Below are 24756 nucleotides of genomic sequence, written 5' to 3'. Positions count from 1 at the left end.
CAAGCACTCAGCAAATGTGTTAAGGTGGCACGTCGGAGCTGTCTGCTCCCAAACTGTGGCAGGAGAGTCAGGTGGAGTGTTTTGTGTGGGGAAACAGCGAGGTCTTTTATGTACCGCCCGACCCCTGCCCCAAATTTCTCAGGAGACTGTGGCCTATTTCCCAGACATAGAAACAGCTTAGTGGTGAGCCAGGTGGAGGGGTCTAGAATTTCTCCACTTAAATGGTAAGAGTGGTAGGCAGATCTGTGTTGACAGAGAAGTGGTTTGAAGTTAATTTCCCCCATAGCAATGGATATGTTATTGACCCCTGACGACTCTGCTGGCTTCGAATGAATTAGGAAGAAGCCATTTGGGGTTAGGAGTCCACTGAAAAGGTTACTTGTTATGTTCTGGCCGTGCTGGCTGAAGATGCCCAAGGTTGGGAGGAAATGGACGTGGGGCCCAAGGAGTCCCCTGTGGCATGTACATTCAGAAGCAGGATGCTTGTAGCTAAGATGCGGTCAAAGATGCTGTAAAAGTCATGTGATGAGTCTGAGAGTAATGAAAGGCAGGCAGAGAATGTCTAACAGTAAGAGGTCATGGGGCAGAAAGACTAGGTTACCGCAGGACCTTGGGCTGATGGCATCTGCTCTCTGAGCCTCAGCCTCCCTGCAGTAAAATGGAATGGGCAGGAGCCCCAGGCTTAGGCATGGATGCCATGAGCACATGAAAAGCTATGTGCTGAAGACCTGGCACAGAGTAGCTGCTCTATGATGCAGGAGTAGCCACGTGGGCCTCTGGGTGGGTCTACTGACCTTGGACTCAGATAAGCTGGCAGCAGAATCTCTGGGGCATGCTGGGATTGAAGCTAGTCAATTAATAGGCAGACTATTAATTGAGGGGGAGAGGGCTGAAATAGGCCCTGAGAAGGGGACTGCTCTATTCCTGGGCTGCTTCCCTTTTCAGCTCCAGGACCATAGAGCACAATTCTCATTCCCACGCTATCCCCACTGCCTGAAACAGTGCCCAGCACAGAGTAGGAACTCGGTAAGTATGTGCTGAATAAATGAACGAGTGAATGAATAGACTCTTGACCTACACACAGAGAACTTGTACTCATTTCCTGAGTTCACATTTTCCTGTCCACTGTGGTCACCCTTGGAACAGAGACCCCATCAGCTTGGTTACGATGACAGTGAGGACTTAAAATACACAACAGGGTGCACTGTAACTATCACATGGATTTGTTTAACACCATGACAAGCACATTGCAAAGGTGAGGGTTTGAGATTCTAATCTAGGTTTCCTCGCAGACCCTTGGTGATAGGAAACCCACTCCCTCTGAGGCAGCCCTTAGTGTCTGGGGGCAGCACCTGGAAGGTGCGGGAGGGAGAAAGAGGGTTCAGGGTTGGAGCCGAGGCATATCTCTGCTTTCCTTAGGACAACAGTATGAGTTTCCAGTTGAGGGACTCAGCCTCTGCTCTGTGACTCACCCCTCAGGCAGAGGGCTGCCGAATCAGACGGCATCCCACGGGCAGCAGACCCCTTGTCAGTCGTACCTGGATGAAGGGGAAGAGGAGGCCAACAGCGAAGTTGGAGAGCCAGTTGACAGTGCCTGCAATGATGAAGGCGGCCGGCCGCTGGGATTGTTGGAAGAACTCGCCAGTCAAGATGAACGGGATGCCCCCTGCAATGGCAGAGCCAGGGCACAGAATGAACCACATGGAAAGACGCATGACACCAGCATCTCGTCCAATGGTAGGGTTGCACCCTCTCTGTGAGCCGGCCCCACCTGGGTGACCGACAGCTTCAGGACTGGGTGCCGGAGTCAGCCCATCACTCCTCACATATAGAAACCATTTTCCTGACCTGGCCCATCCAAACAAGAGGGGATACAGCCTCTCGGCTCTTGGAATGCCCTTTGAATCCAGCTGTAATCCACTACAAAATGAATACAGCACGTACAAATCTGATTTACAAGGTAACTGACATTTACGGATACAGCGTGTCAGGCAGGTATGGGTTACTGTACCTGGGTAAGAAAACTGAAGTCCAGAGAGGTTGCTGGACTTCCCCAGTGTTACTCAGCCCCTGAGGAGCAGAGCCGGAACTCAGGCTTGGGGCTCCAACCTCCAAATCACCGCTTTGTTTCCCCGCTAATCCTTGCTAGATAGGATGGGAGCCCCCGCCCAGCTGGCTATTGGTTTGTCCTCCTTATCTCCCCATGACTGGATGTGTGGTGGGTCCCACTCGTCACCCCAGCAGCGGGGTGTTATTCAGTGGAAATGTCATTGGCATTAAGGGAGGACAATTCTTTATTTTGATGACCGTCCTGTGCAATTATAGGATGTCTGTCACCCCTCACCTCAGGGACGCCAGCACTCTAACGGTCACTGTGGCAACCCAGACTGCTTGCACACACTTCTAACCGCAGGGTACCACACCTAGCTTAGACTCTTCAAGGTCTGCACCCTCCTCTTCTGGAACTCAGTGAGACCTGGGATTGGGCCCTGTGCCCAGACCCTTGACCTGGGTCTCAGCATGACCACTGGGGGCCTATTTTCACCTCCCCACTCCCCAATGGAATCCCCACTCTGCCAATCAGATCTATATGCTGGCATTCCACAGCAAGGGTGGTGGGCTTTTATCAAACTCCAGGGAGACACTGAACATTTTGACCATGATTATTGACTGTGTTGGGGCTGGTCCCACACTGGTGGACAACAGGGACAATTCCTGCTCTCATGGAATTCCCTCATCTGGTAGAGGAGAAAGGATGATGTGTTTATCAAAAAAGGAATGAATAAATGAATGAATAAGTAATTACAACATGTGATAAGCATGGAAGGAATGCAGTCAGCAATGGGGGGGAGCCCATGTTTGTAATGGCTAAGGAAGGCTATCTGGGGGGTGCAGGGGATGGCTGAGATGTGACCTGAAGGAGGAGATACAGCTTGCTAAGATTTGGGGAAAACTGTGGGGAAAGGGATGGGAGGGCAGATACCCTGGAGAATGAAAGGCATTGGGTCAAGGTCTAGAGCAGAGGCCACTCTGTCTGTACAGCTGAGGGAGGGGTGGGAGGAAAAGTACGAAGCAGGAAAGACAAGCAGGGCTAATTAGGCAGCGTCTTGTAGATCAAGGAGAGCTCTACTATTGAAGAAAACCAACTGAAGAAAACCAACATTGGGTTTCAGGTAGGGACTGATGTAATCCACTTGCATTTCATAGACACTACAGCTATTTGGAGAGGGGACTGGCTGGTAGAGGAGGGGCTGCAGGAGGCTGCTGGGTAGTGACAAAGGGAGGCCACGGTTATGCAGAGGGCTTGCATGGTGGCAGTGGGGATGGAAGGAAAGGGCAGAATTCAGAGACTCCACCCCATGGAGGCAAAACTTTCATTGTAAGCACTGCGCACAACCATACCACTCATCATCAAGTTCAACCATGCAACCTAAGGTCACAGAGGAAGGACAGCTCAAGCCTGTCTTTCCAGAACTTTCACTGTTGTCACACCTCTATTCTGCCAGCAAGCCTTGGACTCCAACACATCAAAATGACTGAGAATGGACCGTCCCCTCAAGCCCCCACTAGACCATGAGCCCTCCAGGGCCTGCAGCCTCCCCATTGGCCTGGCATCTTTGGCAGAAAGTGGATACTTGATGGATATTTTCTTACTTAAATTAGGCACTCAAAATTTGATTTTGAAAAGATTTGATATACTGTTAACTACAAAGAAAATACACTTTCCATATCTTAAAGGTATCTATGAAACTGTGCAAGAACAATGGTTACACATTGAAATGTCTTAAGTACCAGCCTTTAGGTCTGTAAAGAGCATAGTTTTGCCTTGTTGAAAGTATGTGTATCACACACTCAGGTGCTCCTACAGCTAACAACCCTGTAAGCCTTGTAGCATATTCTTGGGGGTCAGTTCACACTTATGTGAAGTCTGAACAGTTTTGAAGGCTGGTGTTTCCTTTCTCTGACTTCCCTTAGGTGTTTTCTGGAAGCACCTGTGGATAACTCTGCTAACATTTCTGATGCTGGTGCATCAGCTTACAATGGAGCAGAGAATGTTGACACACATGCCTCTTCGCATGTCTCTTTGTTTCTTCAGGGCTGGGCCACGACTTGTTTGTTGGTGATGACCTTTACTCTAGCACAGCACCTAGAATACACATAGGAGGCATTCAGTAGAGGTCTGCAGGATCCAGGAGGAGTGATTAAGACAGAGTTCACAAGATGTCTACATCAGGTCTCCTCTATTCTTCCTTCAGATCACCCTGGAGGGCAAATACAAGAAACCTGAAGAATCCTGCACAGTCTATTTCTTTGATTGGTTTCATTTCCATGATCTTCCTTGAACCTCACAACTAAAGGAGGTGGCGAAGCACAGGGGACTAGGGCTTGGCCTCTGGTTTTAGTAAGAACAGGTTTAAGTGCTGGGTCTACCATATCTCTCTCACCTGTGCAGTGATGACAGTAGGGACCTACCACGGGTTTGAGGATTTGTTTGTGAGGATTAAGTGAACTTCTGTGTGTAGGCACTCAGTGTAAGTCTGGCACAGGGAGACACTCAATAAGTCTTAGCTTCTATGACAATAATTTAAAACTCTCCTGCTGCATTATTTCCATTTTATAATGAGTTAGCTGAAGCTCAGAGAAGGGGAGTGACATGCTCAAGGTCTCTTAGCAAAGAGTGATGATGGTGGTGGTAATGATGATTATGGTGGTCATGATGAAGTTGATGATGGTGATGATGATGACAATGATGATGATGGTGATGTGTTGGTGATGATGATGATGGTGATGCTGCTGCTCCTGCTGATGGTGTTGATGGTGATCATGATGACAGTGATGATGATGTTAAAGGTGATGGTGATAACGGTGATTATGATGTTGGTGATGATGATGATGAAAGTGATAATGATAGAAATGAAGATGGTGATGATTATAGAAAGGACAATGGTGCTACTGCAGGTGCTGATGGTGGTGACAATAACTACATGGCATACATTGTAAAGGGCACTTGACATACATTATTTCACTTAATCACCACTACTATGCACTAGTTATGATTACTATTTTCCCCATTTAATGTATAAAACTGAGGCCTAAGAAGTTAACTAATTTCCTCGAGTCATACCACCAGTGGGTCTCAAACTCAAGGGTGGGTGATGCCAGTATGAGTCTTAATGACTCCACTGTGATGCAAGCAAGACTAAGATGTTTACAATTTTTAAAATATGGGAAGGAAATTTAGAAGTCTTCATGGTTTTATCTGAATGCTCCTCCAAATCCTGAAATTCATCTGTTTCTCTTCTGTCTTCAGGTAAGCCAGTTTTCCTAAGAGCCTCTCACTGTTTCTTTAATCCATGGTAAAGTGGGAAAGAATGAGGTTTGATATGGAAACAGAATGGGTTTCTGGTAGGCTCTTTCTGTGTTGTTTTCCAAAGTGAAAGTAGTGTTAACTATATTTTTCTGATGGTCATGAGTAATATTTTTTAATATTTTTAACAACTAAGAAAGCATACAACATAGAAAAGCATGAAAAGAAACAAAAGTTGTCCCTAAACCTTCCATCCCGAGATGATCTCCTCTTGTATTTTGGTGCTTGGCACTGATACTGAGTGTGCTATTAAGAAGCCTGGAGCTACTCTAATATTTATCCTTTAGAGGATTGGCTTTTTCCACCTAAAGCCCCGAAGAAATCTTTCCTTATGCTTGAAGTTATTAACTTAACAATTCAGTAACTATGATGTGCCCGGTGTTGGTTTCCTGTAACAGTCTTTCTTAGAACACAGTGTGTCCCTCTCAAGTACAGATCTACTCTTCATTTATTTCCCACCTTAGACTTGAAATCCTCTCCTATTCTGCCTGTTGGACTTTTTACTCCAGAGAAGTTATTATCCTTATGTTGGATTGTTTTTGTCCCTCTTCCATATCTTTTGTTTCCTGAATGACTTTATCCTCTTGGTTTTGCACAGATTTTTCATGCTCTGGGCAATCTCTTCCTTCTTTCTCTTCTTCGTCCTTTGTCCCTTCTTCCTTCTTCTTGTCCTGTGTTGTACATTCCCTGTGCCACTGCTCTCTGTCTTTCTATACATAGAGTGAGTTGCCCCGTCCAGATTTCCACCTGCTCTGATATGGTGATTCATCCTTGACACCTTGTCTTCTCTTCTTCCAGGTTATCTTTCAAATTATGGTTTGAGGCATGAGTACTGTTTTTCAGTACTTTCCTTGAATGGAAGTCAATGCTGGGGGTTGGGAGTAGAGAAAATGTGGTGGGGGCAGCCCTTTCTGGAGCATCTGGGCTCTGTTCCCACCTCTGACATTTTAAGTGACGTGCACTGGAACCCATTCAAGGAGGTCAGAAGTACACTCAGCTACTGTGGGCTTCAGCTATTCTCCTCAAATTAGGATAAAGTCTTGGAAAGTGAGAAGCCTTTGGGGGCTGCTGGTGGGGGAGGTATCTTTTCCTCTGATTGCTGACTCACTTCTTCACTCTATTTTCCCCACAAATCAGAGATGTTACTAAGCGTTCTTAGGGGATTTTGAATCCCATTCCCTGGTCAGTGTTTTTTCTGAAGGGCAGAGACAGAATTACCATGCTGCTGGTCAATTTTTTTTTTCCTGAGTAAAGATTTGTTTGGTTCTTCCTTTAAAAAAAACTTTTTAAAAGATTTTATTTATTTGAGAGAGAGAGTGCGCAAGAGAGAAAGCAAGAGAGAGAGCACGAGCAGGGGGAGGGGCATAGGGAGAGGAAGAAGCAGACTCCGCACTGAGCAGAGAACCTGATGGATGTGGAACTTGATCCCAGGACACTGAGATCAGGACCTGAGCCAAAGGCACACACTTAACTGACTGAGCCACCTGGGTGTCCCTAACTTTTTTTTAAAGCTCATTTTGTTAGGTATTTATGGGAGGAAGATTCTATAATAAGGCTATACATGACATATTTACCTAAAGTACCCTGATGACATGTTTTCTAAAGGTTAGGGATTGGTATTTCTTGTGGCAGATGTGCAGTTGTGGCTCATCTTAAAATAACGTGCTTCAAAAAGCGGTTGGAAAAAAATCCCTTCTTGTAAAGGATTTTGACAAATCTTTCCAAATTCTTTTCCAAATTCTCTGGTTGGGGCCCTTTATTTGTGGATCTTACTGTTTACAAAAATATTTTGCAAGCCATATCTCACTGGATCTTCATGACCAAACTCTGAGTTATGAATTATGACTACAGATTAGGAAACTGAGACTCTAGAATATGAAGGGCTTAAGTTACTGGAATCACTTGAAAGTGGAAGACATAAAGTCTACTTTCAAGCAACAGGCTTGAGCAATGGAAACCCGATCAAGGGGCAAGGGCCCACAGTGACCCCTGGGCTGAATGCAAACAGGTGCACTAAGCCACTGACCTTGAAACAGCCACAGGCCCTAGCTGACTAACAGGATACTTACAACTGGGCACAGGTACCAAAAAGGAAAATTCCACACATTCCCATAGCTCCTCATTGGCCCCAATGCTATGGCTTCCACCACCTCATGTGGCAGTCAGTTTCTCCTCTGCTGTCTTGTCCACTGCTCCCTGTGGTGCTTTCAATAATCTCTCTCTTCTGCTCTACCATGAGTGAATCCTTTCACTACCTGTACCTTTGGTCTCCACCAGGTCAGGCTGCCCCACAAGAGTCAGGACACAGAGGTGGATCTTCAGACTCGAAATCCTGCATTCTCTTAATTAAAAAAATTTTTTTAAAAAAAGATTTGCTTCTTTTATTTATTTGAGAGGAAGAGAGAGAAAGAGAGAGACCAAGCACAAACGGGGTTTGGTGGGGGTAGAGAACATGCAACTCCCAGCTGAGAACTGAGCTTGACTCGGGGCTTGATCCCAGGACCCTGAAATCATGACTAGAGCTGAAGTCAGACACTTAACGGACTGAGCCACCTATGTGCCCCTTTATTTATTAGAGAGAGAGAGAGAGAGAGAGAGAGAGAGAAAGAAAGCAGGGGGTAGGGACAGAAGAAGAGAGAAACATACACAGACTCTCTGCTGAGTGTGGAGCCCAACATGGATCTTGATCCTCCAACCAGGACCAAAGCTAAAATCAAGAGTCGGACACTCAACCAACTAAGCCAGGATTTTGGGCACCCCAAAGTCCTGACTTCTTTCTACTGCACCTCCCAGCTCAAAAGAATAAAAAGATGACTGTGCCTTCATGCTACTGCTTCCACTCTGTAACCAGCGAGGACTCACACTTTTGGCTAGTAGCGTGGTGTAGCTTAGACTTCGCAAGTCAGCCCCAAGTGATTACATCTCTTGGCCAATAGACCTTGCTATCTTATTCAGTTCTTCCTTGTTATTTTATTTGGCTATCTTATTTTGGCTTCCCCCAGAAGCAGATTTCGACATGTAGTTTGTGTGTGAGTCGATCCTAGGAAATGCTGGTAAGCATGTGGGCAACTGAAGGACGAGCAGAGAGGGTGGGTAAGCAGCAAATTACCTCCATGGGCTGCCAGAACTGAATCCAACCTCAGTTGGGGACCTGAGGGGTCCCAACCTGAGGGGACCCTCAGGAAACTGTGGAAAACCCATCTCAGAATGAAGACGGCCATAGTCTCTACCTGTCTGGCGTTTTGAGGACCAAAAGGAACCTGTTTAGCAATGTGCGTCTGTGGTACTCCAGCAGCAGCTGTCATTTCTGCTTCTGACAGTTTCCCTGCACGTGGCTGTCAGCCTTCCCTTCCCCCCTGCCTACCCCCCATCTCTGTTTTCTAGCTCTTGCCAGGTATCTACTAAAATATCAAATCGTAATTCATTTTCATATAAAAGAAATAAAGGGCAACTGTCCAAACTTCTCTATAATTCATATTATTATATTCTTTTAATGGAGCCATTACCATTAACTTTAAAAGTCCTTTAATAAGGGCTTTTAAATCCCCTTAATAATCTCCACAGGTGTGCCCATATGCTACTTAATCCTTTAAACATATCTCCCCCCAAGCACCAGTTTAAAAAATACCTTTAAATTTTTTTCAATTTAATATAATAATTTTGAAAATTCTTCATGGATATTCTGCTGTGTTTACCTCACTAGACTTCGTCTTTTTTTGGCTGTTCATCTGTCCATTTTCACTCACATTTACGTTCCAAGCCCTGTGCTGGGCATTTTCAGAATCTACTAGTCTACATGACTAGTTCACATAACTACCATAGGAGACAGGAATTCTAATACCCATTTGACAGGTGAGAGAATTGAGGCCACAGAGAAGCAGAAAGAGGTGCTGAAGGCCACACAAGCTATCACCAAGAGCTTCTAATCCAGATCAACAACCCTCTCCCCTGCCCAGTCTCCAGAAGATACCAGAGGAAGGGCAAATGCACTCTTTCAGGCAGGTTTGTTTTATGAGGACAACCAGGAATAGATCAGCACTCAGAAGACACAGCTGGGGAGAAGCGCTGGAAGGGGGGGTGCTATTCGCTTGGGAAGCTCATCACCTTGGAGGACACCTGTTTAGCCAAATGGAGAAAGGGCAGGTCTGACCTCTCAGAGGGAGTGCCCACCTCTTTGGGTGCAGGCTTCCCAGGCAGGGAAGGATGGGAGATGTGGGGATGCTCCCCCAGGACAACCTTGCAGAGGCTCGTCCCGTTCTGAATTTCAGTGGGCACTTCTGGCTCCGTGGCCAATAAGGTGAGAGGCTTTGGGCTTTCTGCAAGCCTTGGTTTCCCCTCTTACAATCTGGGCACTTGATGAGCTACTTAGCCTCTCAGTAAAGCCGGCGGTAGCACCCACTTGGCACATGGCACACACACTGAGGTGGCCATGCTGGTGGCCGGGAACACTGGCTTTGGAGTCCGAGAAACTCTTCACTTACAACCTGTGTGACCACAGACAAGTCATATGGATGGCTCTCCATTTTCTCATGTGTAAAATGAAGATAGCTCCTACCTCTTAGCATTGTTTTGGGGATCAAACCAGAGTCCTTAAACACTGTGTTGAACATGTTGTAAAGGCTCAGTGCTATCAACTGTTATGGCTGTTCTTCTTCCCGTCATGCAATCACGCAGATGCTTGCTGAGTACTGACTACGTGCCAGAGTTTTGAAAAGCTTGCCCTCTGTGGGGTTTTAAATTATTGTAGAAAAGGAGTGATAAACTCCACAGGGAGACGGTCTCAGACACTGCTGATCTTAGACAAAGAAGAATTACAAGTCATCAGGAGTCAGTGGTCTGAACTGAGGAAGAAAAACAGTTTGCTCCTTTTGCATTCAGAGATGCTGCAAAATCGGACTTCAACTGTCCAACCCCAGCCCTACCTTCCACAGGGGCAGACGGAGGCCAGAGAGAAATGAGACTCCCTGTTTCAGCCTTCCCAATGAGCCTGTCTGCTGTGAGCACTGTTCTTCCTGGGAATGCCTCACTCCCCTCACACTCAGATGGTGCCTGTTGCTGGAAATGCGCCCGGGGTCAGAGGGACTTCAGGGCACACAGCACAGGGACAGCTTACTCAGCATGGGCTTGGCCCTCAATACATGACATATAAGCTATGACACCTTTCTTCCCTTCCTGCTAGTCTAACTGCAGCCCAGCTCAGGTAACCAGACCCAAGCCCGTGGTCTCTCCCACAGGGAGTGTGTCCGCTAAAGAAACGAAAGGGAGGCTTCTCCAGGAGTAGGGAAAGAGAGTGGAATGTGTCTCATTAGATAGAAGGAAGAGGTCCCTTTACCCCCACCTATGCCTTCCATGGACACTAGCCTTCCTTGTCTTTTTATTTCTTTATTTATTTTGCTTGTTTATCATGCTCTTTGGGGGTAGGTAGTGTGTTCTTTTGCTCACTGTCACTTTCCCCACAGCAAATTGTGTCCCTTAATAGATGTTTGTTGGATGGATGAATGAATGAAGAAATAGGAAATAATGATCCTTAACTGGTCTTTTAAGGGAGAGCAAAAATTCATTACATAGTCAAGGAACCGGCTGGGGGAAGGGAAGAACATGGGAGTGGATTTGGAGGGTGTCTCTCTCGGAATGACAGAGGCATATCCACACAGGACTATACAGAGCTGGGGGATCCCCGGACGTCTGCTGAGGGGTCAGAGGTTTGTAGGCACGAGGTTTTAGCAGGAGGGAGGCCGATCAGACTGCATACTGGAGAATGGTCCCTGGTACAGAGTGGAGCTGGGGTTGCAGAGGGAGAGTGAAGGTGGACAGGGACACTGGTTGGGAGACTATAGCTAAGAACGTGAGAAAAGGCTGGGAAAATGTTTGTGATAAAGCACTTAGTGCCTCTCAGTCTTATTAATGGCTGCCTTCTGTGATTCTACCTTGCATTTGCATGAGATCAATCATGCGACACCATTAAATTCCTTCCCAAATTCCACTCCACTGAAACATGAAACGAGTCCCCTCTTGAATTCCAGTTATCACAGAGACTTTATTCTAATAGAGTTTCTCTAACCAGATATTTAAGTCAAATTCTTAAGTTTGAACATCTGGAGTTTCTAGAAGAGAGGATGTTCCTGAAGAGTCTTAGAGGCAAATGGGCCACATGAAACTGACTCTAATTCTAATTAAATTAATTAATTAAATTAACTAATTCTAATTAAAAATGGGAAGCTGCCACATTGTAATGAGTGATGATAGCTAATTAGCAGGTCAGAGAAGACAACTGAAATCTATCAAGAAAAACCCACAGTGAAGTGTTCTGTTGGCTGGGCTAACCACACTCTGATGATCTGTTACTAAGTGTGATCAGGAGCTTCTACTCCAGTGCCACGGAGGGCAGAGGGCTTGGTGGTAAGTTCTCCGTGAGCATGCTTTAAGCTTGAACCCTTCTCCTTGTTTGCATGGGCTAGGGGGTGTTGAGACAGACAAGTGTGCGTGAGTGGCTAAGGCAGAGTCTTTGTTATGGGTCCTGCACTTGTAAGGCAGCCTGGAATAAGGGCCAGGACCTTGGGGACACGTGTAACTGGAGGCAAGACCACTCTCAGCCTGGGTCTTAGTTTTCCCAGCTGCGGAATGGACTGGTTTGTTTATTCATTCAGTGAACACAAATTCCTGAGTTCCTGTGGGGGTCTGGTGCTGTACAGGGAGCTAGTGCTGTTCTGGGCCCTGGGTCTACAGCTCTGAAGGAGCTGCGGTCCTAGGGCTACATGGGATTTCAGATCCTGTGGGTGCATGGTGTTCTCTGGTTCAATACTTCGAATGCCAAGCAGATGTGGGTGATGGTCCCTTTTTCCCCATCGGCTTTCTACATCTCAGTGCTTGCCCCAGCATCTCCAGAGAGGTGTTGGTCTGCCTTTCCACCTGAGTTGCAGGGCTGGAGAGTTGACACCTCTCCCTTCCCAGGCCAGAAGGACTTGTAAATATGTCTTTGGGATCAGAGTGACTCTCATACTTCCTACAGTTGTTCAGAATTCCCTGGCTGGATTCTGTTCTGCTTGCATGTGGAAGTGGCTTGATCTGTAAAGCCCCTTCCTTGATCTGCCTTTCCTTCCCCAACTTACATGTCTACTCCCCTCCAGGTGCCTCCTGGGATCAACCCCCAAGTACGCTGCTTTCCTTGAATCCTTGTGTGAGGGTCTCTTTCTAGAGAAATCCATTCTAGTTTTTCAAAGTCCTGCTCTGCCAGAGACTGAGGCCCACACCAGCCTGCCCTTTTCTGAACTCTACCAACTTTTCATTGAGACTCCTGGGCATCTGGGGTGACCAACTTGTCCCGGCTTTGAAAGAAGAACATCTGGTCTCAGGAACCCCTAGGGCCGACTGGCCACCCCAGTGGTATCTCAACTTGATTATTTCCTGATTGCTGGAAGGGTTGATGGTGTAGAAGTGAGTAAGAGAAGATTTCAAGCTGTACCCTACTTCCAAGAGATCGAGTTGATCTCCCTAGGGAATGATTGGGCAGGAGGAGAAGAGATGGGGAAGCACTGAGCTTCAAATGTGGGGGGACTTTGGGGCTTGCAGTGTGCAGGAGGTGACCTTTGTGGGCAGCTCAATACATTAGCAGTGCTGAGATCAACAGAGAAGGATAAAGGAAGTTTCCAACAACTTCTGCATGCTGTGAAATGTCTTCATGACTGTGGTAGAATGTACACTGCTACTTCTTTTTGGCTAGCAGACTGATGTCTCCATGAATGAGACTATGGGTGGGCCGATAGTGGCATGAGGTGGCTGATTGGGCATTTTCAGGCTTATCATGAGTTTTCCTTTGCATTCTCCTTGTTCATCCTTCCAGAAGCCCCCTGAGGATGTACTGTCAGGCCCACTTTATTGATGGGTGGGAAGAACCCTTGATTTGCTTTTTAAACCCAGACATCTTCAGAGTCAATGGGTGCCATTGACAATGGCACTCTGGATATCATGTAGAATCTGAGCAAACTACTGGTAAGAAAATCGAGGCCCAAGGTAAAAACTCTTGGCTAAGGTCCCACAGCTGGTAAGGCAGTGGCAGAGATGGGATCTGGACCCACATCTACTGCTCCCCATGAAATCCTCTCAGTCCAGGAGAACATCTTAAAAAAACTAATCCCCCCCCCAGCACCCCTTCTTCCACCATGCTGAACCCTGCCAGTGTGGCTATCTATGTAGTCATCGTGATTAATGCTCATGTGCCTAAAACTCTTTCCAGGCAAGTAATGTTATTCCCAATTTACAGACCAAGAAACCAAGGCACAGAAAGGTGAGGTAACTTGCCCAAGGTCCTTCACCTAATACAGCAGAGATGGGGTGAGAGGCCTGGTCTTCTTGCCATGTCGGCTTTGAGGCTGAGTAAGGGAGTGCGGAGAAGGAAGCCCACATGCAGATGATTGAAACGGGACCAGGAGAATGCGGGAATACGTGACATGTGGTCAAGTTTAAGTACTCTGTGCACGTGCAAGCTCATCAGGCAATGCTCCTTTTCCTGCCTTTTCTTGGGAGTTACTCTGAATAGTGGGGTGAGCTTAGTTTTCTTTTCCAGGTATCTTCCTCAAGTCTTCGCTGCCCTCAGCTCCTGTTGCTATGGCAGACATTAAGCCTGAACTAAAAGCTCCCCCCCGGAACCAGCACACCCAGCCGCACTTGCCCCTGTTTGGCTGTAGACATGCAGGTCTCTGCACGGCTTGGCTCAGCCTGGCTCTGGAGGGAGGGTGGGGAGCAGAAACCTTCCTGCAAACTGGCCCACAGCTGTCTGGCCAGCCCACTCCCACAGCCTGGGTTCCTCTTGCCCCATGAAGTTCCAGACTTTCTGGGAAAGGGCCAGGGTGGCTCAGACAGCAGCAGAGGAGGGGGAACCTGCTGCTCTTGACAAGCTGGCTTGTACACGGTGGTCTTCTCTGTGCGGAGCCCCTGCCCTTATTCCCCTTCTCCCCCTGTATGCCTGAAAAACTCCACCTTACCTTTTGGATTCACTGCACATCACTAGCTGTCCCTTGCCTGCCAGGCTGACAGCCCCGGTACACTGAGGGATGCTGCCTGTCATCCCCAGGGATCTCAGAGCACTGAACTGACAGGCCCAGGAAAGAGGGCTTCAGGAGGCAGTGTTCTGTGAATGGGTTATGATGAGTGAACCAGCGCATGAGCAAATATCTAGAAATGGGCAAATGACTGAGCCATCAGACAAATGAGTCGGTGAGAAACAGGGAAAGAGGAACTGGAAACCTCTGTTTCCTAGGCAGGACTGACTTGGAATCTGGCTTCAGACCTCTTGTTCATTTTGCCTCGTGAGGAATCATGTTGTCCCTTCTTGGGCTTTGCCCTTCCAGCGAGGGTTGGACTCCCAGTCAACCTGGCTTTCTTCCATGGAATCCTACCAACAAGCTTCCTTGTACACCTCAAGTGACAGGGAACTCATTCCTTTGAGAAAGAAAGAGCTCAAGTCTGAATCTGATCTCCTCTGAAGCCCTAGCTTTTGGGACCTCCTCTGAGGCTGGCAGGTGCACTGTGAGAAGCTTAAAGCATCCCCTCAGCTTCCCAGACCTAAATGTGAGACTTGAAACCAAAAAATTCCTAGAGAACATAAGCAGTAATTTCTCTAACATCTGCTGTAGAAACATTTTTCTAGATATGTTTCCTACAGCAAGGGGAAAAAAAAGCAAAATGAAGCTATTGGGACTACACCAAAAAAAAAAAAAACAAAAAAAAAAACCAAAAAAAAAAAAACACTGCTTCTACACAGTGAAGATAACCATCAACAAAACAAAAAGACAATCTACAGAAGGAGAGAAGATATTTTCAAATGATATATCTGATAAGGGGTTAATATCCAAAATATATAAAGAACATATACAACTCAACATCAGAAAAACAAGCAATCTAATTTAAAAATGGACAGAGCACCTGACTATACATTTTTCCAAAGACTATTATAGATGGCCAACAGACACATGAAAAGATGATCAACATCACTCATCACCAGGAAAATGCAAATCAAAACCAAGAATACTACCTTGCACCTGTCAGAATGGCCAGTATCAAAAAGACAAGAAATAAAAGGTGTTGGCAAGGATGTGGATAGAAAGGAACACCTGTGCACTGTTGGTAAATTGCAAATTTTGGAACCACTGTGGAAAACAGGGTGGAGGGTCCTCAAAAAATTAAAAGTAGAACTACCATATGATCCAACAATTGCTCTACTGGGCATTTACCCAAAGAAAACAAAAACACTAGTCCAAGGGATGGTGTACCGCTAATACTTATCACATTATTTAAAATAGCCAAGATATGGAAGCAGCTCAAATGTCCATTGACAAATGAATGTATACAGAAGAGCAGGTGTATATATAGACAATGGAATACTACTCAGCTATAAAAAGAAGGAAATCTTGCCATTGGCAATGACATAGATGGACCTGGAGAGTATAATGCTAAACAAAATAAGTCAGAGAAAGACAAATACCATATGATTTCACTCATATGTGGAACTTATGAACCAAAACAGATAAAGAAAATAATAAAAAGAGACATGTCTAACAAACAAACAGACTCTAAAACACAGAGAACAAACTGGTGGTTGCCAGAAGGTGGGTGGGTAGGGGGTGGGGATGATGGGTACACTTATCTTCATGAGTACTGAGTAATGCACAGAATTATTAGATCATAATGATGTACACCCAAAACTAATAGGACACTGTGGTTAATTATATTTTAATGAAAAAAGAAAAGAGAAGAGAAAATCCCAACTCTTCAGTGGAGCTGTGAACTCCTTTGTTCTTGGGCCTCTGCTATCTCTCTACCTTCATCTCCTTTCCTTGCTATCAACACTCCAGCTTTCTTTGACCCTTCCAAGTAAGTTCCTGCCTTAGGACCTTTGCACATTCTTGTCCTGATCCTCAGAGGTATGCTCCCTTCTTAGCATCTTGCCTCCAGTGCTGTCTTCTCACAGAGGACCTTCCTATTCACCCTCACTAAAGCTGCTGTTCCTTCCCTGACTCCGGTCCCTTATTCTGCTTACTCCTTCTTAGCATTTGTCGCTCATTTTAAAGTATTTATTCGTTCACTGGTCAGGGTTCTATAAATATACATTTGTTGGGGGACAGCCTGTGGTCTGAGATGGCCCCTTCCCCACCCCTTTGAGATCACCATTCACTGGAGCCTGATCAACATAAGAAGTGCTTGGTAAATATATATATATATATATATATATATATATATATATATATATATATATATTTTTTTTTTTTTTTTTTTTACTATGTACTAAGTACTAAGAATGCACTTACCTATCCACCTTACCTTTCCAACTCCTCCCTTTTAGACTTGCCAGTCAAACTCATTATGTTTACACTTCCCAGGCTGATCTATAACCATCAGTTTGAGTGTCTGTCCTCTCAATTAGATTTTCAACTCTAGATGGAAGGAAAACATCTCTAACTCTAGTTCTGCAACCTCAGTACAGAGCATAGTACCGGGCACCTAGTGTGTGTTCGAAATCTTTTGTTGAATGAATTAATTGGGGATATAACAGAGAATTGGTAAGAGAGCAAAAAATATACTGTAAATAGCCAATGCAGACAAAATCCAGGCACTCAAGTACGCATTATTTTCCTCATAAAGAGACTCCCTGTGGGCCCCTTTCAGACAGAATTCTAACAAGCCTGATTTTATATTTGCTTCCATATTGCTTAAATCAAGACGTTGGGTGCACAGATGGAGAACCCCAGGGCAAGGCTGTGCACGTGCATGGACCCGCTTCCCTGAATGGGTCTGATAGAGGAGACTTGGCCGCGGGTAAGACCTCCCATTAGTGGCTGCCACTGTTTGGGAGAAACAGCCCTCCACGTGGCTGGCTTGATGAGCTCTCAGAACCAGCTCTCTCGCCAGAGGCTTGTTTGATGTAGCAAAGACTTTCATGTCTCCTGAGCATAGCTTCAGAACTGCAAAGTGCCAGGGGGAACTGCTGGGTGAATGTGAAGCCTGGAGTCTCAACTGCATCAAGACGCCCATGGGAGGCATAAAATAGAGGAAAGCCCATTTCATATTCTTGGTGCTTATTTCCTCTCATGCAAACTTAAAGTGTGAAGGAGGCTGTGACAGAATCATTCCCTCCAAAGAAGTCCACGTCCCAACCCCCAGAACCTGTACATAACGTCACCTTACAGGGCAAAGGGACTTTGCCAATAGGATTAAGTGAAGGATGTTAGGATGGGAAAGATCCTGGATCACCAGGACTGTTCAGTGTCATCATGAGGTCTTTAAAAGAGAGAGGCAGGAGGGTCAAAGTCTGAGGAAGAGATTTGTACAGAAGCAGAAATGTGAAGATGGAGGAGGGGCCATGCAGAAAGCAGGGTAGAAGGCTCTAGAAGCTAGAGAAGTCAGGGAATGAACTCCCCCGCCCCCTGAAACCTCAGGGAGGCACACAACCCTGCCGACCCATTTAGACATCTGAACTCAGAATTGTAAGAAAATACATGTGCTGATGTAATCCACTACGTCTGGGATGATTTGTTATAACAACAGGAATCTAATACAGATGTCTGAAAGATGCCCCATTCATACAGACAAGGTGCTTCAGAAAGATCTCGGCTTAAAGACATGAGATGGGTTTGAAGACCCAGCTCCTACCTCTTCTGAGCATGTGAACAAGAGCGTTTGATTCTTCCCCTGCTGTTAAAGTACCTCCTTCTTCCCACTTACTGAATCAAACCCCTGCAGGTGTCCTACCCTAACACAAGAGATCACTAGAAGATTTTAAGCTCCTTTCCTATTCCAATATAAATACTTTGTGATGTAATCATGGAATGTGGGATCCTAAGAATCTTCTTGGATGAAACTGACTAAGTGAGGAGGGGGACTACTGTTCACCAAGAATTTACTATGTGCCCAGCCAGGTTCTAGTGGTGCTAGGGAGGTCCTACTGCCTCATGTGCATTTCACAGCTATGGAGCAGGGTTTACAAGAACACAGGGCATGAAGCTGAAATGCTCAGACTTGAAAACCAGCTTGCCTGAAACTGGCTGTGGGACCCTATATGACCCCTTCTCTCTCTGTGCCTCAGTTTCCTCTCCTGTAAAAGGGTAATGATCACAGAGGCTTCTGGTGGGATTCACAGGAGTTAATACATGACACACAGCTGACACTCAAGTAAAGACTGCTATTTAGACACAAGGAAATAAGCAGAGACGTGACAACAAACACTCACACACTCATACTTTCACACTCAGACACACAGGCTGACTTGCAACAGGTGATGAGCTAGGTTGGTTTGAGTCTGAAGCCTGTACTTACTCCACAATACCAGGTTATGATGGTAGTTATAACTGGGGGTCATTCTGTCTCCAAGTGACACGTGGCCACATCGAGGGACATTTTTGGTTGTCACAACTAAGAGGAGGTGCTACCAGCAGCTGGGCAGTACAGGCCAAGGGTGCTGCTCAACACTGTACCATGCCCAGGATGACCTCCATCACAAAGGATTATCCAACTCCAGTGCCCGTAGTGCTGAGGTTGAGGAACCCTGTTCTAGAATTTTCTACAGGAAATCAAGTCATGGCATCATTAATTTACCATGTATTTATCACCTTGGAGAGCTTGTGAAAACCAAATTTCTATCAGACCATTTATCAGTTCTTTCTAGGACTCTGAATTTATAATTTGTGTTGTTACGGAATCCATTTAAATATGCCTCAATAAAGGGAGGGAGGCAAGAAAGGAAATTAAAATTCACCAAACCCCTTTTGTGTGCCAAGCACTGGCCCTTTCACTAAACAAGATTGGGGCTGCTAGTCTCATTTTTCAGGCAAGGAAATGTAGCTTAGAGAAGCTAGTGACTTTCTGAGGGTGTCACAGGTAGTTGGAAGGGGTGGCCTGATCAGACCCCAGGCCCATGCCTCTCTCTTAGTGCCATGTGGCAGGAATGAGTTTCTCACTCTTTCCAGTACACAAAAGAAGGAAATGAGTGAGAGCTGGTTCCGTGTTTGGTAGTGTTTGAAGATCTGCCAGTGGACTGATGAGACAGCCCAAGACTCCTGTAGGAACTCAGGTTTGCAGGAATCTGGCCTCAGGGCCCATGATGTGCCATCTTAGCAAACAGAGTATTTCAAACCATATGGCTCCCGAATGAAGGGACATAATGCAGAGAACTGAAGCAGGGATGGGTGCCTCTCCTAGGACCCCCCTGCCTCTGGCCAGCCATTTCAGGAGTGTGGGAGGGACTGTGGCCCAGGGGAAGGGGTCCAAGCCTTCCTCTGACACTAACTATGCTATGTGGGGCTAATTACTTCCTCTCAGACTCTTGGTTTTCTTATCTGTAAAATGGGTACATTGATCTAACAGGGTGATATGATAGATGTGAAAGTGATTGTTGTTTCTGTTGGATTACTATTACTATGATTACCACCACCACGACTACCACTACTGGTACTATTACTCTGGAACGACTTGTTGCAGAGCAGGTCTCTGAGGACCCTGTCCTCCAATCTATTACCCACAGCAGTCAAAGTGAACATTGGAAATAGAAATCAGATCCCATCAACCTCTGATCAGGCCCTCCTACACTTTCCAGTGACACTGGGAGCCAACAGCTGACCTAGTGGGACCTCATAATTCCTTCCCACTCTCTGACTTTTCATCCCATCCCTTCTACTCTGTTCATGCCAGTCCCACCACAAACACGTCCTTGCTCTTTCCAGAATGGCCTGAACATGGCAGCCCTCACCTCACAGGTTTGTTGAGTGCCTGACATGTGGCCAGTCTGAACTGCAATGTGCTGTTAAGTATAAAGTATACACGAATTCCAAAGACTGAGATTATAAAAGGAAAAAAAAAAAAGAAATTTAGAATACCTTATTAACACATTTTATATAATGATTCCAAGCTGAAATGATGAAGTTTTGGATATGTGGGCTGAATACAATACATTACCAAAAGTAATTTTATCAGTTCCTTTTTTACTTTTTGAGTGTGGCTACTAGAAAAATCTAAGTAACACTTTCGTGTCTTGAATAATATTTCTATTAGGCAACACTGTTCTGGAACTTGTCAGGCAGGTTTTTGCCTTTGTTACTGCTTCTACATGGAAGATTTTCCCTTTAGTTGTCTGTATGAGGCCACATCCCCACTTGCTTCCTGCACATTGACCCACTTCATCCTCAGGATATCTGTGATCCATTTTACATGTGGAGAAACTGACAAAAGAGAGGGTGAGAAGGCCAAGCCCACAGTGGTGGTTGTGTGGGGATATGAACCAATGGAAGGGGCTCTGAGCCAAGGTCCTTTCCCACTTCATGTAGTCTCTCTGGGGAACATCACCTTTTTTTGCTCCTTAACAGTCAACTTTTGGATGCCTAAGAACCCCCACAAATGCTGGCCATCTTGCCTCTAATATGGGAAGCTGAGTGGAAACCCTTCAAGTACTTTTATCAGCATGAATCTTGCCTCCTTAAGATTGAATGATGTACAGTGTATGAACACAGTGGGCCACTTTTCATTTTGCAGTTGTTTTTGACACATGATAGAAGTGAATCATGATCACGTAATTATATCCCACTTGGAAAAATGCAAATTTAAATAAGGTTAATACCATTCCCTCAGCCCCCACAAGAGTTCAGTCATTAACACTGTTAGAGAAGAAATTAAAGTGGAAGTGGTGTTTCTCTCAGGTCTGTTCCCCTGACAACCCCAGCCTGCAGACTCCGAGTCCACATGCATTTCTGGTGTGAACAGAAATGCCTCATTTTCTGTCTCAACTAATTTGAGTTTCTTGTTAAATGAGGTAATGGGGATAATGTACTTAACCCTGTGCCTGGCCCATAATGAGTGTCAGTAAATGGTATTGGTGATGATAATGCAGTGACCATGGTGCTCATGATGATGGTGATGGTGATGATGACATGGTGGGGTGATGATGGTGATGATGGTGGTGATGGCGGTGATGATGGTGATGGTGGTGATGGCAGTGATGGTGATGATGGTGATGGTGTGATGGTGATGATGATGATGGTGGTGCTGGTGACAATGGTGTGATGGTGATGATGGTGATGGTGATGACGGTGGCGATGGTGATGATGGTGTGATGATGGTGATGGTGATGTGATGGTGATAGTGATAATGGTGATGGGGTGGTGGTGGTGATGGTGATGATGGTGATGATGATGGTGGTGATGAAGGTGAGGGGTAGTGGTGATGATGATAATTGTTAAATTGCAATACTTTGCTGAGATTTGTTGGATTCCTTATTGAGCACTAACAGAGGTGTTTGAGCCCATGTCAAAACCAGTGCCTGTGTGGGAGTGAGAGGGATAGAGAGTTTAGCATGACCTACAGACCAAGTAGGTCACTGGTGCCTTCATACATTGAAATAAGTGGATACAGGAGAAGAAGCAGATTTAGGGAGGAAATGATGATTTCTTACTGGGCGTGGTCAGTTTTTAGGAACCTATACCATGTCTATGTGGGGCTGAACTGTAGGGAAGTAGACACCTGGGTCTGAAACTTGGGAGGGAAGTGCAGGTGGAGAGAAGGAATGGGGGCACCAGAGAAGAGTGGACATGGACACTCTCTGTGGAAAGATCAGCCTGGGACAGCATCTGCAGTGAGAAATGCATGGGTCAAGGGCCGAAGCAGGGAGTGCCAATATCCATGGACAGGAAGAAGACAAGAATGTGAGAGGACAAAGGAGGGGCAGCCAGGGGGGAAAGATGGAGAAACCAGACCTGCCACTGCATGAGGAAAAAGAGAGCTTTAAGGTAAGGATCATCATGCATCTCACTGAGCAGAACAAAAAGACAATAAAGAGGCTCACATCTGCTCAGATCAGGTTTTGGTGCTGAACTATTGAATAATAATTGTTTTTTATGAGTCTTTTGAATTTTGGAATTGCAAATAAGGAGATGTGGACACGACAGGCATAGAGTCACACTATTCTGATCAGACTTCAGGGAAGGAGGGCTTTTGGTAGACGTCTCCAGCCATGTTAGGGTGAAACTCAGTCAGACCCACTGACCCCAGCACACACCCTTCCTGGGGTGGCCCATTTCCAGTGATTGTAGGCAGTGGGGTAGAAGGGCCTGGGCTATGGCACGCCCTATCTGATCAGCCATTTCCACTGTAGACTCCCTACAGTGTTGGCTGAGCTGTCCTTGGGCCCGCATCACAGCCCAACCTCTCTCTCCACCCACCCCCTTCCTCCCTTCAGTGGGCGAGGACCCCTGATAAACATCCCTCATCTGAACTACATCTTGGCATCAGATTCTGGACAAGCTCCCCTGTGACAGGTCCTGTACTTTAATGTGGCAGCTCACCTGTGCAGGAGTGGCTAATGGTCATGTCTACACTACCATGTCTAAGACTGACCCCAATCTGGTCCCTTTGGCCCCCTTAGTTAACAGTAGCACCATGCTTAGAGTCTTTTCACTCTGGTCTTGCTCCAGTCTTGCTCCACATCCCACATCCAACCTGCCAATGCATTCAGTCCATTAAAACTTACAAATACTACCGTGTTTGGAATCCATCATTTCTCATCACTTCCACCACTGCCAGCCTGGTCCAAGGGGTCACCACCATTTGCCTGCACGATTGTAAGAACCTTCTGACTGGTTTCTCAGCTTTTACCCTTGGCTTCCTACAGGTTGTTTTAACACAGCAGTCAAGAACATCCTTTTAAGGATTTTTTTTTTTTTTTTTTTAAAGAACATCCTTTTAAAATAGAGCTTAGAAGCTGTTACTCCTCTGCCTCAAATCCCCAGAGGGTTGCCATCTCTCTCAAAGGAAAAGCCGGAAGTCCTTAAAATGGTCTGCAGAGCAACACATGACCTGGAGCTTCCTGTCTCCCATCACTCGCAGTTCAATTCCATCTCTAGCCGTTCTTCCTTTACTCACTCCCTGACTTCACTGGTCTCCTTGTTGTTCTTGCAACAGTTCAGCCATTTTCCTGCCTCAGGGCCTTTGCATTGACTTGTCCATCTGCTTGGGGTTCTCTTCCATGCTATCTGCATGCCTCGTTCCCTCCAGTCCTTCTCATCTTTACTCAACTGTCGCCTTGCCACCGAGGCCTTCTCTAACAACCCCAGTTCAAATTCAATACCTTCCCAGAGGTGGCTCCCATCCACCTTCCCTGCTCTGATTTTCACCACATGCTTATCCCATCCAGGATGCTTTACTAATGACTTTTCATATTGTCTTATGTCTCCCTCCACTATAGCAAATGCTCTGCGGTGACAGGTGTTTTTGTCTCTTTTGTTTTTATTGTCTCCCCAGCACCTACAAGAATGCCTGCCACATGGTTCCATCAGTAACTATTTGAATGAATAGGTGGATTCAAGCCTTAGAAGGGCCCAACAAGGTAGGTACTATGGTTATCTTTAATTTTCAGGTGAAGCCTAGAGAGATTAAGCTGTTTGCCTGAAGCCACTCGTTAGTAAGAGGTAGAATTGGTGTCTGAATTGCAGAGGCTTCTTGTTCCAGGCTTTTTACTTTGAATCAGGTTATGGGCTGAATTGTGTCATCCCCTCTTGACACTTCCTAAAAAATTCATGTTGAAGTCCTAACCTTGAGGACCTCAGAATGTGACTGTATTCAGAGATGGGGCCTTTAAAGAGGGGATTAAGGAAAAATGAGGTCAGATGGGTGGGCCCTTAGCCATGATGACTGCTGTCCTCATAAAAGAAACAGGGACAACCCCGGAATCTGCATGACAAAACAGACGTAGCAGGTGTGATCAAATTAAGCACATTGGGATAAGGAGGTTATTCTGGAACATCCTATCTAAGCAGGGTGGATCTGGTATAACCACAGGGTCCTTATACAAAGGAGGCAGGAGGTCAGCACCAAGAGAAGATGCCATGCGCTGCTCTGAGGACCGAGGATGGAGCAGAAGATCTGGGGTGTGGGTGGTCTCTCAGTGAAAATAAGGCCAGCAAGCAAATCCCCTTGAGACAGAGGGTACTGTCCTTGTCCGTGCAAGCGGTTTCAGACTTGGGACATCTGGAGAAGCCGAAAAGGAAACTCATGTGGCTCTCAGCCTCTGAGTTACTGGTCCTTTGTAGCAGGAGCCGCAGGAAGCAAGCACAGCTCTGCCTCACCCTGACTTGTCCGGAAGAACGGTGTTCTATTCATTCCTTAAGATTCAGTGAGTGATCTCCCCTGGGTTATCAGTGTGGGTCCACAGTGCCACAAGTGGAGGAAGCCGGCAGCCACCAGAAGCCAGGAGACAGGACTGGAAAAGACTGTCTCCCAGGGTTTCTGGAGAAGCCAGCTCTGCTCCCTCCTGGATGCCCAACTTCGCTCTCCAGATTGCAGGAGAATGCATTTCCGTCCCTTCCAGGCTCCTGTTCCTGGTCCTGCATGACAGCAGCCACAGGAAACTAAGA

The 24756-nt window shown here is 46.1% G+C and overlaps 1 protein-coding gene across 13 annotated transcripts in view; it reads right to left on the bottom strand.

The window, feature by feature from the left end:
- SLC2A9 (solute carrier family 2 member 9) overlaps positions 1-24756 on the bottom strand; it is a 223187-nt gene that overhangs the window by 11693 nt on the left and 186738 nt on the right. For 11 of the 13 annotated variants that reach the window (XM_082728535.1, XM_082728532.1, XM_082728531.1 and 8 more), the window contains one exon: positions 1539-1666. In XM_082728535.1, the coding sequence (XP_082584661.1) occupies positions 1539-1666 (128 nt within the window). Of the gene's footprint in view, positions 1-1472; positions 1667-24756 lie in introns of all 13 variants that reach the window. The other 2 variants (XM_082728528.1, XM_082728529.1) reach the window with 1 other exon arrangement.

The sequence above is a fragment of the Mustela nivalis genome, assembly GCF_964662115.1.
Source record: "Mustela nivalis genome assembly, chromosome: 4".
In the NCBI taxonomy this organism is placed as follows: domain Eukaryota; kingdom Metazoa; phylum Chordata; class Mammalia; order Carnivora; family Mustelidae; genus Mustela; species Mustela nivalis.
Note: the sequence above shows the minus strand (reverse complement) of the source record. Positions and strands in the feature narration are given on the sequence as shown.